General features: G+C 35.4%; 1 protein-coding gene and 3 long non-coding RNA genes across 4 annotated transcripts; all 4 read left to right on the forward strand.

Annotated features, from left to right (window-relative positions):
* Positions 1 to 591: 591 nt before the first annotated feature.
* Positions 592 to 1,980, forward strand: LOC136817411 (uncharacterized). Its single transcript, XR_010848084.1, has 3 exons — positions 592 to 719; positions 1,560 to 1,727; positions 1,950 to 1,980. It is a non-coding gene; the product is annotated as an uncharacterized lncRNA (long non-coding RNA).
* Positions 1,977 to 7,706, forward strand: LOC136817410 (uncharacterized). Its single transcript, XR_010848083.1, has 4 exons — positions 1,977 to 2,046; positions 2,151 to 2,189; positions 2,666 to 2,745; positions 6,750 to 7,706. It is a non-coding gene; the product is annotated as an uncharacterized lncRNA (long non-coding RNA).
* A 3,989-nt stretch (positions 7,707 to 11,695) lies between these two features.
* Positions 11,696 to 14,618, forward strand: LOC136817409 (uncharacterized). Its single transcript, XR_010848082.1, has 3 exons — positions 11,696 to 11,747; positions 11,857 to 12,739; positions 14,543 to 14,618. It is a non-coding gene; the product is annotated as an uncharacterized lncRNA (long non-coding RNA).
* A 536-nt stretch (positions 14,619 to 15,154) lies between these two features.
* LOC136817415 (uncharacterized) lies at positions 15,155 to 17,146 on the forward strand. The gene has a single exon (XM_067073751.1). The coding sequence runs from the start codon at positions 15,155 to 15,157 to the stop codon at positions 17,144 to 17,146; it is 1,992 nt and encodes a 663-aa protein (XP_066929852.1).
* Positions 17,147 to 17,490: the final 344 nt, after the last annotated feature.

Below are 17,490 nucleotides of genomic sequence, written 5' to 3' on the forward strand. Positions count from 1 at the left end.
AAAAAAATATATTTGGGTAAATTTGGGCCAAAAACTGCCTAAAAATGGGTTTTTTGGACTTTGTGTAAAATCCGGTCATTACTTTTTTCTGATTTTTTGTACAAGATGGAAGGCAGATTCGGTAAAGAAATGGGCTGAAGTGGTTTTTCCTGGAAATTTTTATTCGCCTTAAAAGACGGATTTATGTATTTTTGGGAAATTCCCTTTAACCAAATAAGAAATATAGCTTTTTCTCCAATGTTGACTTCATTAGTTTTTTCTGATTTTTTGCACAATGATGCAAAATGGCAATGCCCAAAATGTGACGGAGCCAAATTTTTAAGGAAAAATCTTTTTGGGCAAATTTGGGCCAAAAACAGCTTAAAAGGTCTTTTGGGCCTGAATGGTTTAAGTGATTTTCGTATTTGGGGAAATTCCTTTTTACCATTTTACATTATTCAACACACAAGCTTTATTTTTCCATTCTGAATTTTTGTACAATTATTGTAACTTTTTTCTTATTTTCATCTGATGTTAATCATTAGGTAGGTCCATTCAGCATGTTGCTTGTTATCTTACATTTCAATATACATTTTCCATTTATTCAGATGGATCTACCGCCACCAGACCTTTCCCCATCACAAGTGGTAAACGAGACATTATCGTTGCTAAAAGAAGTGTTGTCTAGTCATGATACAGCTGTTTCTTCCGTGTCTGAACAACAATCTGCCTATGAAAAAGTATGTTTATACCTACATATCAAATACACGTTTTTTATAAGAACATCCAAAATTTTTGAAGCCTTTGGATGTTCTTAACTTTTTGAGTTTTAAGCCTGAAAATGTACTTTTAACATGTTCTCATTTTTGTCCATTTTCCTAAGAAATTGGGTGTTTTAGAGTCAACAAAGCCTTAAAATGTTCTTAACATGTTCTTAACATTTTGGCCATCGAAGCCTTATGTTCTTATATAGTCTGTTCCTATAAAAAACCTGTAGATTATTAGAATGCAGTCAATAGGCTAATACGGATGCTCTTTCCATTTCTACACAACACCAATGATTCACATATATTCTCTACCCCAGATTTTTGGATTCATATTAAAGTGGTCCAACTTTTGACGTTATTGATAACCACTTAATTAAGCTACACCAATCAGTGTTATAAAGAGGCTTTTCCGTCTAAAATGCTGCATAAGTTCACCGAAATCTGAAGAACGTGTGCTGATTGATGTGTATAATCCATTTTGCGTCACAGCTTTCTACTGCCTTTAATTCGAATGAATTAATAAGTGCGTCTGTGACCGCAGTTGGAGGTGACCCGAAGGCTCCTCTTTGGATAGCTATGTACCCGGAGGTAAGGGAAGGCGCCACCCTTTTTCCCTGGATTGCTTCACTCACCCTCGAGGAGGCTCTTAATTTCTGAGCATCAAGCTGAGAGTACGAAGTCTTTGATATGACCCGGCCGAGCATTGAACCCATTACCTTGCGCACCGTAGCCGGATGCTCTAATACTGCACCACGGTCGCTGTAAATTAATACTCAACTGGTCTAACTGTCCTTAAACATTTCTATGGTCTAGATTATGAATTGTCTTCTGGATCCTCTCCTTCAATGTTGTATGGTTGCAGCTAATAGAATGAATTCTGCTGACTCGGCTACTTACATGATCAATTGTTTACACAATGTGGAGACGTGTTTAGGTGTATTCGAATTCACTGATGTCAAATTGGACGTTCTTTCTACACAGGTATATTTAATGCATTGTTCTTAATAACCTTAATAGGCTGTAAAAGTGTGATGCGCTACATCTAAATGGATAACATATAAAATATATCATTTGCTTTACACAGTATTATTAAACAAAGGTAAAAATGAATTTTTCCACCTCCCGCCTTTCGTCTTATGTCCCACGTACGGGCATATAAAAAAGCAAAGATTTCCCTATTTACATATTATTTTTCTTCCATAGATTGCCATTCACGTAGAGACTTTAGCAAAAGGAGCAAGTAGAATTCATATTGGAGCGCTCGACATTGGCAACACTTTGTGAAGCCACTAAAAACCTTGTAAGATTTTGTTAATAAATATCAGACAATTAAACCATCTATTAGATTGTTGCTCATTATTGATTTTGACTGCCTCCTCATTTTCCAATCCTTCTTTTTCATAGGGTGAAACGATAGACCAACAAACCGTTAAAAGCACAATGGTAAAATTACAAAATGTTTTTCGGACGATTTTCTGCAAAGAAAACATTTTTAACCCGTCCAGGTCTTCACATCGAATTATTAAAACCGTATCTTTTATTTCGAGAAAAGAAAGATTCAATGAAGGACTTTTCTTCTCACTATAAAACCACATGATTTATGATTTGAATCCGTTAACCTTTATAAACCCTGGACTAAGCTATACCCTCCATCTTTGATTGGTGATTTTTGAAATTGGTACCCGCAAAGAAGCCATTGAAGTGTTAAAGGTTCTCCTAACGCGAAACGCCGCTACATCATAATTGTTCAAAGAAAAGTAGATCTAGCGCTGTCGGTGTATAACACCGCTATTGAGTAGTGTTACCATTAGGGTACTACTTTCGAAAGAACTCTGACCAAAGATTTTGGTTTTCTGTGATTAAAAAAGTGACCTCATGGCTTATGTAAAGCTCAGTGATTGACTTCTTCTTCTTTCTAGGGGATGTTTGATCAATTTCTGGCAAATCCTGATAGTTTGAATTTACCACAGTTGGAGCTGCTAAGAGCTACAAGGCTGAGGTTTGAGTTTCATTCTTTCTGAGAGTTAATGATCTTGTTTTGCCTTTAACTACCCGTTTTACGAAACGTACTTGTACTAGTTTTCATTGGGACTTGAGGTTTTTGCTCATCACCTTTTATATGGAAGGGGAAGGGCCTTGCCTCGATTACTGTAGGCTTTTCTTTGAGGTTTCCATGATTATGAGTGTGCGAGTTTGTATCCTATATCTTAGCATGTAGACAGGACAAAATAAGGTATTGTACTTACTTACCTAGAACAAACTATTATTAAACTTGTTGTTTAGGACTCAATCTTGATACTAACTAGCAAATCTATTTAAACTCTGCCTAAACCATCTTCCACACTAGACAAATTAAGAGAACTAAGTACTAACAAATGAAAACGAAGCTGAGTGAGCGAGGGTTGAGATAATCACAAGAAATGTCATAGTTAACATACTTTAAATTTTGACATCGTCGGGGAGTGGACACCTTCCAAAAAGTTGAAGAAGGGAGGGGATCAGAAATTTTCATGAAAAAAAGGGGGGGGGGCTAGCAAAAGGAAGGGGGGATAGTTTAAGAAGGGGGCTTACATATATATTGTAGATTATTTTCAGGCACAGGTTATGTCAAAAAGAAGAAAGAAGTTTATTATTTTGCTTTCTCTCTAAGATATTTCACCATATATTTGTTAGCTAATTTTGTCCAAAATCCTTGGGGGATAGGCATTTTGAAGGTTAGGGGGATGCCAAAAAGGGGGGAGGGGGGGGGTCAGGCCACTTTCCGCACTATGCTTGATAAATCCACAAGCCCACCGTCATGCAGTCGCCCGGTTAAGTATGACAATTGGGAGGTATTTTTGTGTATTTAGTATAGCTTATAATTCTAATGGGGTTTTGAAATGTATTTTTTAACGATATACATTTTGAAAACGAAAGTGAAGAATTCCAATATGGCGATAGTCTACTTCACCAGACTCAACGTCATCAGAGTGATGAGAAAGCAAAGTTCATGCAGAAGTAGACTCAAGTTTTAACAGACAAAGTGAAGAGAAGACTGAAGAGAAAAATATAAAAGATATATCACAGATTGTGCATGTTTTTTTTTCGGACACAGGTATAATGTTATCCTTGTTTTAAACTCTGATCCTCATACATTCTCCCTCTAAACCTTTCTAACTAAGATACGATTTGTTTTATAAGAAAGCCCAGATTTTTGGTTCAGGGCTGGATTTGCTTAGTATTCTAGATTTTAATGACGATCCCTAAGTTTATATACCATATTGGGTTGGGTCAAGGGCTATCGTATGCGATTTTCCTTTAAGGGAAAGCAAAATTATTTTTAGCTGATTCCAGGGCTGATTCATATCTTAGGAATATCATATATAGATCACATATCTTGGTTGCTTATAAAAATATGTGTCTAGTCACGTCAATTTTTCATATTACCTCCTAAAAACCACGCATCTCCCCCTTTCTGTTGATTGAAAGCAAAAGTGTAAATTATTTATGTACTGTCCGATTACTTAAAAATCTAACTTTTTGCCCTCCACCGGCACCGGAAATTGATACGCGAAGCTTTTTTTGCAGGAAGTAGCCTAGACTATGTTATAGTCTAAGACGAATCACTATCTAAGAAAAAAGCCCAAAGCCGAAGAAAATTCGCAAACAGATTTTTTTACCGAAAAGAGTTTACAGTCGGTAGAGTTGCCAGTCTTAGACTATACGATTTTGGCGCAAAATACAAAATCAGCCAAATCGTATGAATTTGAGTTTCTGTATGCGAGGCCAGCCGTGTTCGGTATTCGAAAAAATCAAAACAAAAAGAAAACTGGCGGGAGAGAGAAACTGAGATTCCAAGAAATAATATCTTTCTTTTTGGATACCCTCTCCTTTTTATTCCCTTTAAATTTCTTGGAACTACACCTTCTTTTCTAAGAATAACAAATTTTTATCAATTCATTTTTTAAATAAGTTTATAACTCCTTTGCAACAAGAATATCTAGCTAAACTTTATAAAATTCCTTAAAAAACATCGAAAACATGAAATCATGCAAGTTTGTTGGTTTGTATTTTTTTGCCTGAGGATTGATTATAATCATTATTATTTTTCCTTTTATATAAAAAGTCCATTTTAAGAAAATAAAAAGTTCTAGTATCTTCTCCCCACCACCATTGCTCAATGACAAAAGCAGATGAAAATTATTGAAAGTATAAAATGCTTGCAATTTGTGACTTTCCTGTTGATAAAAAACACAGTGGATGAAAATTCTCATGATAATTTTTGCACGGAAAGTAAAAAAGTTCCAGCTTGTAAATTGTAAAAAGCTTTTGCAGTATGTCGATCTTGCTATGAATCTGAGCTTGAATTTCTTTTCTACCCAAAAAGTTTTAGAGACGTTGAAAAGAGCATGAAAAGAGAATCATCCATGTTAAGAAATCCCCAGAAATTATAAAGCTTACAGTACTGTAATGGAAAAATAGCAATCAGTAAAAACCCTAAGGCAGATTTAAAATGACACTAGAATTCTGATATAAAATAACTGATAAATAAGTAGTTCAATCATGATAAAAAAATGATTCTAAACTGTTCTCCGACAGTACCATGATATTATAGTAAATTTTTCTAAGTCATAATCTCAAAATATACCAGGACGTCAAGTGAAAAGTTTTAAGTCATAATAACACATAAGTAACAATCTCAATTTATACCAGGGCGTCTGTAAAATATTCCAAGTCATAATCTCAAATTTTACCAGGACGTCAAGTGAAATATCCCACGTCATAATCTCAAATCGTACGAGGACGTCAAGTGAAATATTACAAGTTATAATCCCAAATTGTACGAGGACGTCAACTGAAATATTCCAAGTCTCAATCTCAAATTGTACGAGGACGTCAAGTGAAATATTACAAGTTAAAATCCCAAATTGTACGAGGACGTCAACCGTCAACTGAAATATTCCAAGTCTCGATCTCAAATTGTACGAGGACGTCAACTGAATTATTCCAAGTCATAATCTCAACTTATATATACCCAGAACGTCGATTGAAATATTGTCTCAATATCAAAGATCCAGGATGCTGTGCCAAATATTTCATTTCGGTATCATGCTCTCTGCAAATTACTGACAAACATTCTCATTATTTTCCCATGCATCCAACAACAGTTCAATTTCTGATTTAATAGCTTACCTAAAAAAATTTAGAATAATAATCTGATAATTTTTACAGAGTATACCTAAAACATGAATTTTTAACTAGGTAATGAACTTCTCGACAATTCAAATCAAAATGAGAAGTCCCAAATTTTGAGGAACTGTGAAAGTTGTCGTACGGTGGTAAAAGCAGTTTTAAAAGTCCACAATAAACTTTGTTTGAAATTTTTCAAGTTGTCAAAGAACTGCTAACACCAGATGGAAATAACTATTAAGAGTGGAGATATGAGGGCATTCACATATTTAATGAAACACTGCCTGTGATTCCTAAGATTCATAATAAATACACAAAGTGACTTACCTTACTGTATAGTTTTTTCTGTGTCTTTTTGCTGTTGACTTCAGTTGAAAAATCATTTTAAAACAGCTTCTTAAGATGCATACTTACTTGAGGAAAGAGTACTCCCTTAACTAAGTTATCCTGAAGTCTCAATAAAACAAATGAACCAAGAAGAAAAAATCCATAATGAGCTGGATTTTCTGTTTTCAGAGAAAAGCCACAGCCATGTTGCCTTGTGCTTCTACCAGCGTGTTTTTGTTCGTTTGAACCAAGCTCGGCCTTTAAACTTAGGCAATTTTCACCACGGAGTTACTAACCAGTCTCACTGGTTAGTCCAAGCAAAACCGCAAAATCTTTTTTATGCCAAATTGGTATCGTCCGTTTCTTCGAAACTCTCCCGCCGATTTTTTCCGTAACCGCCATAACGCCATACCGCCATATTTTCCCGCCTTTATTTACTATCATTCATTGTAACGGACGATAACATCGTCTAGAAGTAGCCTTAAAATCATAAACTCTTTTTTACAGGGAATCGATACGAAGCAAGGGGTTGCGTTCAATAGAAGAAACTTATGGAGAACTTTATCAGAGTCTAACCACAACATTTAATATACCAACCAATCTTATCACAAGGACTCCAGAACACATCAAACAACTTTTGAGTTAACGGTCTCGTTAGAGGTGAAATTGAAACACATTGAGAATGTATGTTCATCGGAAATTCGATAATCTTTCCTCATCCATCTTAATTAATTGAAACGTTTGAAAATATTATCTGACGATTTTTCTGCAAAGAAAGCCGAGAAGCATTTTTAACCCGTCAAGGGCTTTATCTGGCTTCACATCAAATTGTCAAAATCGTGTCTTTTAGCTTTTCTTCGGAAATTCGAAAACCCTTCCTCATCTTTGCTGATAAATAATATTGGAGCAACTTTGTTGAAACGACAATTAGGTTTTTTAAGGTCACACCACCTAAGTTTTGGGTCCAATTTTGTAATACTTTTCTTTTTTACACGGTCGGACTGGGTTTGTGAAATGATGAAATTGACCGAGTCTAATTTCAAATCTTGAACTTCAGAAAGATCTTTCTGAAACCAAATTCTCTTTAAAATATTACCCATTTGGAGAAGGTTTCTCAATTTTACGACCCTCTGAAGAATTTTTTTTCGTCCTTTGAGACGTTTGAAATCAAAAAGGGACCGCGTCTCTGTGCAAACCCTAGTTACCGATTTTGCCAAAGTTTCTCCCCCCCCAGAACCCTACGTATCTTTTTGTTTGTAAATAGTGAATGAAATTATTTTTTTGGGGGCTACTTGTTATAGATTTTCTACACTAGTATGTTTTATACTTGTTATCAAGGCTTCGATTTTCAGTAAGATAACATAGCCCAGAATATTTATGTCAAATTCCTCATTCTTAGATATACCTTCTTTATAATTTTTTTTATAGCTAGATAATTAAAATATGTTATATTTATTTTAGTGATCATAATTGTTTGTCCTTTTTCTTTGATACCTGGGTGCAGGGCTGCAAATAAATATTTTTAGTCAATCGGACATCATGTCCGACAGAAATGAAATCCTGTCGGTCAAACTCAAAACCCTGTCGGTCATTCAGTGTATATTTTTTTTTAAGTTACGGAGAAAGCGAGTAGGAAAAATAAAAGTTACCTTTGAACAGTTTGTTACTGTATATAACAAAGAAATTGATTCGATAAAAGTGATCTTAGAAACACCCTTGGAAGTTACGAAGAAAGCGAGTTGATAAAAGTTAACTTAGAAACACTCTTAAAAGTTAAGAAGAAAGCGAGTTGATAAAAGTTAACTTAGAAACACCCTTGAAAGTTACGAAGAAAGCGAATTGATAAAAGTGATCTTAGAAACACTCTTGAAAGTTACGAAGAAAGCGAGTCGATAAAAGTTAACTTTGAAACACTCTTGAAAGTTACGAAAAAAGCGAGTCGATAAAAGTTAACTTAGAAACACTCTTGAAAGTTACGAAGAAAGCGAGTAGGAAAAATAAAAGCTACCTTTGAACAGTTTGTTACTGTATATAACAGAGAAATTGATTCGATAAAAGTGATCTTAGAAAAACCCTTGGAAGTTACGAAGAAAGCAAGTTGATAAAAGTTAACTTAGAAACACTCTTGAAAGTTATTAAGGAAGCAAGTTGATGAAAATGGTCTTCAAAAAACTCTTGAAAATTACGAAGAAAGCGAGTCGATAAAAGTTTAACTTTGAAACACCCTTGAAAGTTACGAAGAAAGCGAATTGATAAAAGTGATCTTAGAAACACTCTTGAAAGTTACGAAGAAAGCGAGTCGATAAAAGTTAACTTTGAAACACCCTTGAAAGTTACAAAGAAAGCAAATTGATAAAAGTGATATTAGAAACAAAGAAGGTTACGAAGAAAGCAAGTTGACAAAAGTAATTTAGAAACACCCTTAAAGAGTTACAATAAGAAAGCGGGTTGATAAAAGTGATCTTAGAAACAACAAAGAAAGTAACGAAGAAAGCAAGTCGATAAAAGTTAACTTAGAAACACCCTGAAAGCTACAAAGGAAGCGAGTATTAAAAGAATAGGCTAAGTAAGAGACAGGGGTGTAAGAGATTTATTTTCAACTCTCAAGTTAATGGTTTATTTCTTTTTCCATTCGGACATCATGACCGACACAAAAGACTTTCAGTCGGTCAAATAGCTTTTTCAGTCGGACATTGACCGATGACCGACGCTTATTTGCAGCCCTGTGGGTGACATCTTAATTGCTCCTTACCGAGTTCGTAGAAAAAGATTACTGGCGATGTATTTTTGAGAATTAATTTGCTTTTTGATGAATACTGGGAAAATTAAAATTGTTGAAATGTCCAAATCAACTTATGTATTTAATTTCCCAGAGTCAGTCTATCGTTTATTTTCTTTGATTTAACTGTTCGATTTGACAAAATCTCGTGTCTTAGTCATCGTCATTTCAGTTGAGTAGCCCGGCTCATTTTTTTAAATTTTCCTCAGAGTCATGATTTCATCCATCTCTTAATATACATCCAGTTTTCATCCCTTCTGTGCCGATATCGGCATATGCCGACATGAGCACTTTTCATTTCTTGCCGATGTCGGTGTTGGTTTTTGCCGACATGAGAATTTGAAATCGCTCCAAAAAATCGTTGTCGGCATATGTCAACATCTGGCAAATATATAGCTCGAACCTTAAAGAAATGCCAGGGAATTGGGTCGAACCTTAAAATTTAAGTTTAGTACTTGAAGGGTAAATTAGTAAATATTATTGACTCATTGACGTGAAGAAGTAATTCTTCTCCAATCTGCGTGCTATTGTTGGTATTACACTCGTTCATCGTAGTACACAGGCTTCGCTCGACTCTTCTAATCAATTTGCCATGGTTTTTTCCAGCAACAAGCTAGTTAGTATGTTTGGCAATCTTTCTGTGCTTTCACCATTATTTTCTTGGTTACATTTTAAGAAAGAAAAATTGAATAAAATTAATAAAAAATGGATGAAACTTCAGTGCTCAACCTCACACAAATGGTAGTGCTCAGTGATAAAGAAGACTCAATCAATATTGCATAGAATAAGGTCAGCATTCAATATGTAGATTCCCAAAATACTGAAGGTAAAATTTGTCAACGTTTTGCGGCCAAAGAAGAGTTTTCGAGTTTTGAAGACTTTGTCAAATGTCTTTTCTCCGACTAGAGCTAATATTTAGTTGGCGCTTTAACCCCCTTCCCCAGTGGGTCCAGCGTGGGAGTTTATAGGGAAAGGTTCCAGAAGATTTTTTGAATACATAGATGATACTAAAATGAACATTTTTACATATTAAATTTTGTTTTAAAAACTGAATCTAGGATTGAGTATTAATTGGGCCGGTATATACGGACATTAAGTATTTGCATTGGCTGTTTTTGGTTTGCCATGGTAATTGTTTTGGTCACTTTTGCATCATTCTTGATTAAAAAATGGTGGGATTAGGCCATTCGCTGAACGAATCCCTGCCAATCAAACCCCCTCCTAAATATCCGTCACGCTTAAGCGTTTAGAAATAACAAAAATAAGAAGATCAGAAGAATCACTGATGAAAATATATTTCTTTACTACTTTTAAGCAGCCAGAGAAGAAAATGACTTTTTTGATCAGCGATATCCTCCATCCTTTCACTTCCATTTCTCTCATCCATCCATTCGAAGGGGGTTGTCGACATTAAGACAACTTATGGTATCAATTAACCCTATTCATACTTTTAGGGGCGGTTCAAAACTAGGGGGGGGGCTTTTCCTGTACCACCCCTTAACTTTTGATCTAGTTGGTCTTTTTGATGAAGTTTGCCACACAAGACCCTTGTCATATAAAGTAACTTTTGACACAAATTTTTTGATGACTTCACTCATCATGCTCAAAGTGAGCAAAAACCGAAATTTTCCTTTTGTTCTTTTGAATAGCTATTGTATTCTAACAAAGGCTTTAAAAAAAGTTCCCTGAGTCTAAAATGTTCAATAAAAATTACGGTTTAAACGATATATTTGACATTAAAAATAAATTTGTATAGGAAAAATGTGAATTTTTGTGACACCTTACTGCCAGAAATGTCATCATGCTCAAGGTGTGAAAATTTTTAGTTGTCAATTTTTTTTTCAAGCTAAATAAAAGTTAGAAGTTTACATACAGAGAATTTCATCCCAAAAGCTCTATTATTTCGGGACCTTTTGACAATAGTTTCACCCCGAACAGAAAAAGCCCCCCCTCCTAGGACAAATAGGGTTAAGTCATTGATTATTTTAGTTGTTTATATAATGAATCTTTGTCTTATCTTAGAACACTTAATCACAGCGTGGATTGACTTACTTGGGGATAAATCCAATGAAGTATTTCCTACTAAGATGTGTACAGATTGTGTACGTTCAAAATGCAGAATGTGAATCGGCATCAGTAGATTTGACCCATCATTTCAACATGAGAATTATGGCAAATTTTTGATCAGTATGGTATTTAACCAGACAGCCATTGTCATAGTTCTATAATTATGTAAGCTACCGTTTATTACTTTTTTATTTTTTTTCTTCAAAGTTTTGTTAACAACGGTGCCTTCAATTTCGCGATTGCAAATTCAGAATAGCAGGGTTTTTCAGAAAGTTTATTATAGGGGTGTTTTTTATATCAATAGCGTGGTAAACAAGAAGCTATATATTACATACGGAATCTATTACGTGAGATTTTCGCGGGCTAGAGCCCAAATCTCAATGCTAACTCTGTCCCGTGAAATTTGACCTGTACGTTGTACTTTGGAGTCTGGGTCTATTACTTGAAATATGCCAATCTCACGTCATAGAAATCGGTTAGGATCTAAGAGTTGTTTTGGCCAAGCTAAGGTCAAGCGATAAGGACAGAGTCGGTTAGGGTCAAACATCGAAAGTGGAGACCCAGTTGTGGATTTTTTTAATTTTCTAAACATTTGCTTCTTGCAGAATCTTGAAGGTGGTCGTCCTTTTGGATCAAAGAAAGTTACAGAGCCTTGAAGTGTAAGTACTTATGAAGTTGTTTATCAACAGAAGATGTAGTGTTGACTATAATTTTTTTTCTTCATACATCAAAGGGCACATAATTGTAAGTTTTATTTTTCATTTTTAGTGTCAACAAAATGTCTACATCCAACAAGGTTACCAAAGCCAAAAAACTACACCCTGTCTTCGTTACATGCCAAAAAAGACCTACCACCAAGATTACCACTTAACTATCATCACCACAACCTATGGAAAAGGCTATTTACATCTCCCCCCATCCATCTCTTCTACTTCTTTTGCTGCCGCCAAACCTTTTTCAATCATTGCCACTAAGCCACTCAATTTCCTCCCCGGAAAAAAATTGTACCAAAAGAAAAATGTATGCCTCTTCCAACGCCACTATCACAACTAAACCTGCCAAATGAATACCCGCTACCACCAAACCTAAACCATTTCATCAAGCTTTTAAAATTCCAACATCCACCATCCCCAATGCAACCAAGCCGTCTGCCACCTGTTAATCCTCTCCTACACCGACCATAACACCAACAAAGCCACCAAAGAAAAAGACGATGCACGAGATATCGCCCTATTTAAAGAAACACTTTCTTGTCAACTTTTAATACACAAAAACAAACACAAGAGCGAAAGGCTAAATGGCTAAAAGTGTCTTCAAAAATGAATGAGCTTTTTCTTGGTGATGAAATTTATGAAATCAGGACAGTCAAGGACAGATTAGGCAGATCGTTAAGCGTTCAAAAAGAAAAATAATGAATGCAGAGCTCAAGGGATCTGGGGTTGAGGTCGACTACAGCGAGAAAGATAATCTCCTCCAAGATCTCCTTGACTGAGAAAAGACATCCTTCGACATTAAAGAGCAAAGAGACGAAGAGACGAGAAAGATGAAAGAATCATAACAACAAGGCTTGGAAATGAGAAAGAGAGCTTTGGAATCTATGTCAGAGACGCAAGAAAGGTTGCAGAAACCAAAAAAAAGTTCGAAAGCAAAGGTCAGATAAAAAGAAGATCGACAGTAAAGGTATTGTTGACTGCATCAAGGAAAAATGGTCTTCCCATAAGATAGATAAGGAAAAGGAGCTTGCTTTGCGAATGAGGGAAGTTGCTTTAAGGGAAACAATAAGTGGGAGTTGGAAACTTTTGATAACATCAAAGCAAAAAACCATTGACACGCAAAAGGCCAGGTTTGCTCAACAAGAGAAGCATACATTGAAAGACTTCTGAAAGAAAAAGAATCATGGGGTTTTTTTATAGCATTTGAAACATTTTTCTTCAAGAAGTCTTTCACTGTATGCTTTTTGTGTTATATTGCAATCAGTGTGGAAAATTTTAAAAATAAGCAAGCGCCAAGTTGTCAACATAAATGCGCCGGAAAATTACAGTACGAGTGTAGAGACAAGCTCTGGTTCGAACAGTCTAGAATCCGCGCTCTTCTCCTAAGAAAAACCCTTTGCTTGGAGTCGAGTTACGGGTTTATGGAGAATTGGTATCGGCTTAAGAACTCCCAATGAGCCCCGGTTGTGTTAGTTTTAGTCAGACGGAGACGCCATTCTGTTTTCAGAGGAATTTTTCGATATCTCTACAGGAACTAGCAGTAAGTTTTATTTTCTTTGAATATGTTGTTAGGGGTTTTTGATTTCCCAGAGATCACAAACAAGCGAGGGGTCCCTTTAATACACCTTTTGACAGTGCAAGGTTTTTTGCTTTGATGCAATCGAATTTTTCCAATTCCCACTCTCTGTTTCCCTTAAGGTAATAATCCTCTCTAAGCATTTTCATAATCAAGCTAAAGTTAAAACCTCTAATTAATATCCTTTCCTGAATCTGATCTTATCATTTTAGAAAGCAAGCATTTTTGTTTGATTCACTTCAAGAATACCCTTCTTGTCAGCTTTTTCTATCCGATTTTTTGCCTATTACAAAGGGAGACTTTTTTGGTTTGACGAAATATGACGAAATGAATGAAATGATGAAAAAAAAATTATCCCCCTGGATATCCACCTTTTTGCTGATATCATACACCTTCCAGATTTTCGAAATCCTCAAAACTGGAAATGCTGATTTTTTCACGTGTACTAAAATTTCGTGTTTTAAAACTTTAAGCAAAGTGAACTAAAGATGTTTGAATATCCAGGAGTCTTCAATATTCATTATATATAAACAACTTCTACTTTTGGAACTAAAGAACTGCACACCAAAATAATGTTATTAGGCGAAAGTAAAGAAATGTAGTGTTTCCGGGATGCGGGTGAAGGAATAAAGCTCTCATGCGGCCGGCCGGAAATGCGGCAAGCCGTGAATACTAATGTATCAACTACTATTGAACGAAGCTTGATTTATAAGCGGGAATATCTAATCAAACGACGTTTGATAGCTTGAACAGTTAACTTGATTTTTCTTTATCATTAACTATATAGATGAACCCATAGTCTACGGCCGGATCAGAAAATGGCTGCTTTTCAGAAACACTACATTTTTTTTATTTTCGCCTTATTATATAGCCTATACTAGACGTCACCCGCGTTTTTACGCAATTAACGTCTATTCCACCTTGCGACTTTTTCGAATGTTTTGAGCCCGGGTTTTCGGGCTCTAAACATTCGATTTTTTGACGCCACTTCTAACTTTCGAAGCTCCTGCAGTAGCAAAAAAATCGAATTTGCGTCAAAACACTTGAAAGGTTTCTATTTTCCAAAAATCGTCAAAGTGGAACTCGTTAAGAAACGAGATGAAAAATCCCGGTTTTTAGTGAGGTGCTTGCTACTTATTATAGAGCATCGTTATTTCTTCTACAGATTTCAATCCAAACAGTAAACAGGTTCCGGTAGAGCAGTGCATCAGAGGAACGGACAGAGCTTTGATTAGAAGTACATAAGCGCTACAAAATTCAGTAAGATTTATTTTTTAAACAAAACTCTTTCAATATGGCAAAAACATTGTGGCATGAGCAATATATTTTTCAATTAACCAACAACGAGCAATTATTTTATTTTTTGACGATATATTTCGATCTATTGATCATCTTCAGGTCTAAAATTCAATAAAAACAAGATTATAAAAATCTCCGATAAAATGTATATGTTCACATATCTACAGTAAAAACAACCATAAGCTTACAGAAAAAGTGAGAAATGAAAATGCTACTGCAAAAAAAATATAATATGTAATAAAATTGTTGCTACTAAGGAAAATCCCATGTGACAACAAACAATAAAAGAATAAAAAACTACAATTAAAACTTGACTACTAATGTACGGCTTCTATACTCGTCTTTTGTGTTCAGTTGAGGCTTTAATTGATTAATAAAAAGTGCCTCTAGTGTCATTAAATGGCTTGCCGAACGAGAACTACCTTTCAAAATGGCTACGTCATCCATTGTTAATGAGTGCTGGCATGACGTCATGTGAATGGTAACGGGTGCGTTTTTCCTACCGTGCTCCAAGACAAGACAAGACAAACCGCTATTTAATGTCAAGAATACCGTCCTATGTTACCAACTTGATTCGACACCTCCAAAGTATGTGTTAGAAACGCTCTCTCTCGGTCCTAAGAATTCAATTTTGGACAGATTTGATCAAAACGATATTCTTGCTGAACTCGATGGTTTGATAAACCATTGCAAAGAAAAGAACGTTGAAGACGCCATCATTACTGACATCAACATAAAAACACTGGCTTATATAAAGAAATGCAAGAAACAACATACAACCCGTAACTTATCCCTTACAAAACGTTACCTGAAAGAAAATAAACTGTTGGCGGTTCCTTTTGATAAAGGAGTAGGTATTTGTTTGATGAAGATCACCACTTACGACCAGAAAATAATGGACATATTGAGTTTGCCCCAATTTGAAAAGGTTATATCGACACGAAAGAACGCCAAAAACCCGGTTTTAAAGGAAGAGGAAAAGATATGTAAGTTGCTCGAAAAACTTAAAAGAGATAATGAAATTAGTGACGCTCTCTTTCTAAAACTAAAGCCGATAGGAAGTCAACCTCCACGATTATACGGACTGGCAAAAATACATAAGAACGGTATACCAATTCGACCAGTATTATCTATGCCAGGATCACCCTACTTCAACATTGCAAAACAAATAGCTAACTGGTTATCTGCTGTTCCAGAATGCAAAATCAACTCATCTACAAAAGAAATTGCTGACCAGTTAGCTGAAATTGTCCTGGAAGATGACAAAGAGATGGTCAGTTTTGATATTGTCTCATTATATACGAATGTTCCAGTCGACGAAGCCATTGAAGTTTGCGCAAACTTGCTCTACGACGGTACGCTAAAAAAACCACCTATTAATAAGAACACGTTTACGAAACTGCTAAATGTTTGTAGCAAGAATGTTATAATGTCAACAAATGATGGTCTATTCAGACAAATTGATGGGTTAGCAATGGGTAGTCCACCAGCCCCAATGTTAGCCAACGCTTGGATGAGTACCTTCGACGCAGCAATAAGTAACGATGCGGTACTTTACACTCGATATATGGACGATATACTACGAGATATAAATAAGAACGCTATCGACCAGAAACTTGAAGAGATAAATTCGCTACATCCGTCGCTGAAGTTTACCGTAGAAAGGGAAACAAACTGCTGTACAATCCCATTTCTTGATATGAAGATTACCCGCTCAGAGAATAAGTTAGAGTCGTCTTGGTATACAAAAGACACAGATACTGGTTTACTAATGAATTTTCACGCTCTTGCTCCATTAAAGTATAAAAAATCTGTTGTTATTGGAATGATTCATCGTATTTTCAGAGCATGTAGCTCTTACAAAACATTCCATGAGGGTTTAGAGCGTGCTAAAGTAATCCTTAACAGAAATCAATATCCCGAACCGCTAGTTGATTCTATCATACGAGATACTTTAAACAAATTGTTTGAAAAAGAAGAACCTCCTGTGGTGGAAGAAAATGAAGATGAAGAAGATGAGCCGAAAATGTTTTTTGTTGAATACAGGGGAAAATTATCTGAGGAATTGAAATATAACCTTGGAAAGTTGAAAGCCCCTTGTCGTGTCATATTTACTTTGAAAAAGTTAAAAACAGTGCTACCATCATTGAAGTCCTCCGTGGAAAAATCCTTAAAAAGTGGTGTAGTTTATAAAATTACCTGTCCACGATGTAATTCGTGCTATGTCGGCCAAACACGGCGACATCTTATCACCCGAATTAAGGAGCACGGTAGGAAAAACGCACCCGTTACCATTCACATGACGTCATGCCAGCACTCATTAACAATGGATGACGTAGCCATTTTGAAAGGTAGTTCTCGTTCGGCAAGCCATTTAATGACACTAGAGGCACTTTTTATTAATCAATTAAAGCCTCAACTGAACACAAAAGACGAGTATAGAAGCCGTACATTAGTAGTCAAGTTTTAATTGTAGTTTTTTATTCTTTTATTGTTTGTTGTCACATGGGATTTTCCTTAGTAGCAACAATTTTATTACATATTATATTTTTTTTGCAGTAGCATTTTCATTTCTCACTTTTTTCTGTAAGCTTATGGTTGTTTTTACTGTAGATATGTGAACATATACATTTTTATCGGAGATTTTTATAATCTTGTTTTTATTGAATTTTAAACCTGAAGATGATCAATAGATCGAAATATATCGTCAAAAAATAAAATAATTGCTCGTTGTTGGTTAATTGAAAAATATATTGCTCATGCCACAATGTTTTTGCCATATAGATTTATTTATTCTAAATTATTTGAGAATTA

This window comes from Clytia hemisphaerica, unplaced genomic scaffold, assembly GCF_902728285.1.
Source record: "Clytia hemisphaerica strain Z4C2 unplaced genomic scaffold, Clytia hemisphaerica genome assembly, whole genome shotgun sequence".
In the NCBI taxonomy this organism is placed as follows: Eukaryota; Metazoa; Cnidaria; class Hydrozoa; order Leptothecata; family Clytiidae; genus Clytia; species Clytia hemisphaerica.

What these genes read in the sequence shown, in the direction of transcription:
- LOC136817415 (XM_067073751.1), top strand. Translation starts at nt 15,155, where the DNA reads ATGGTAACGGGTGCGTTTTTCCTACCGTGCTCCAAGACAAGACAAGAC.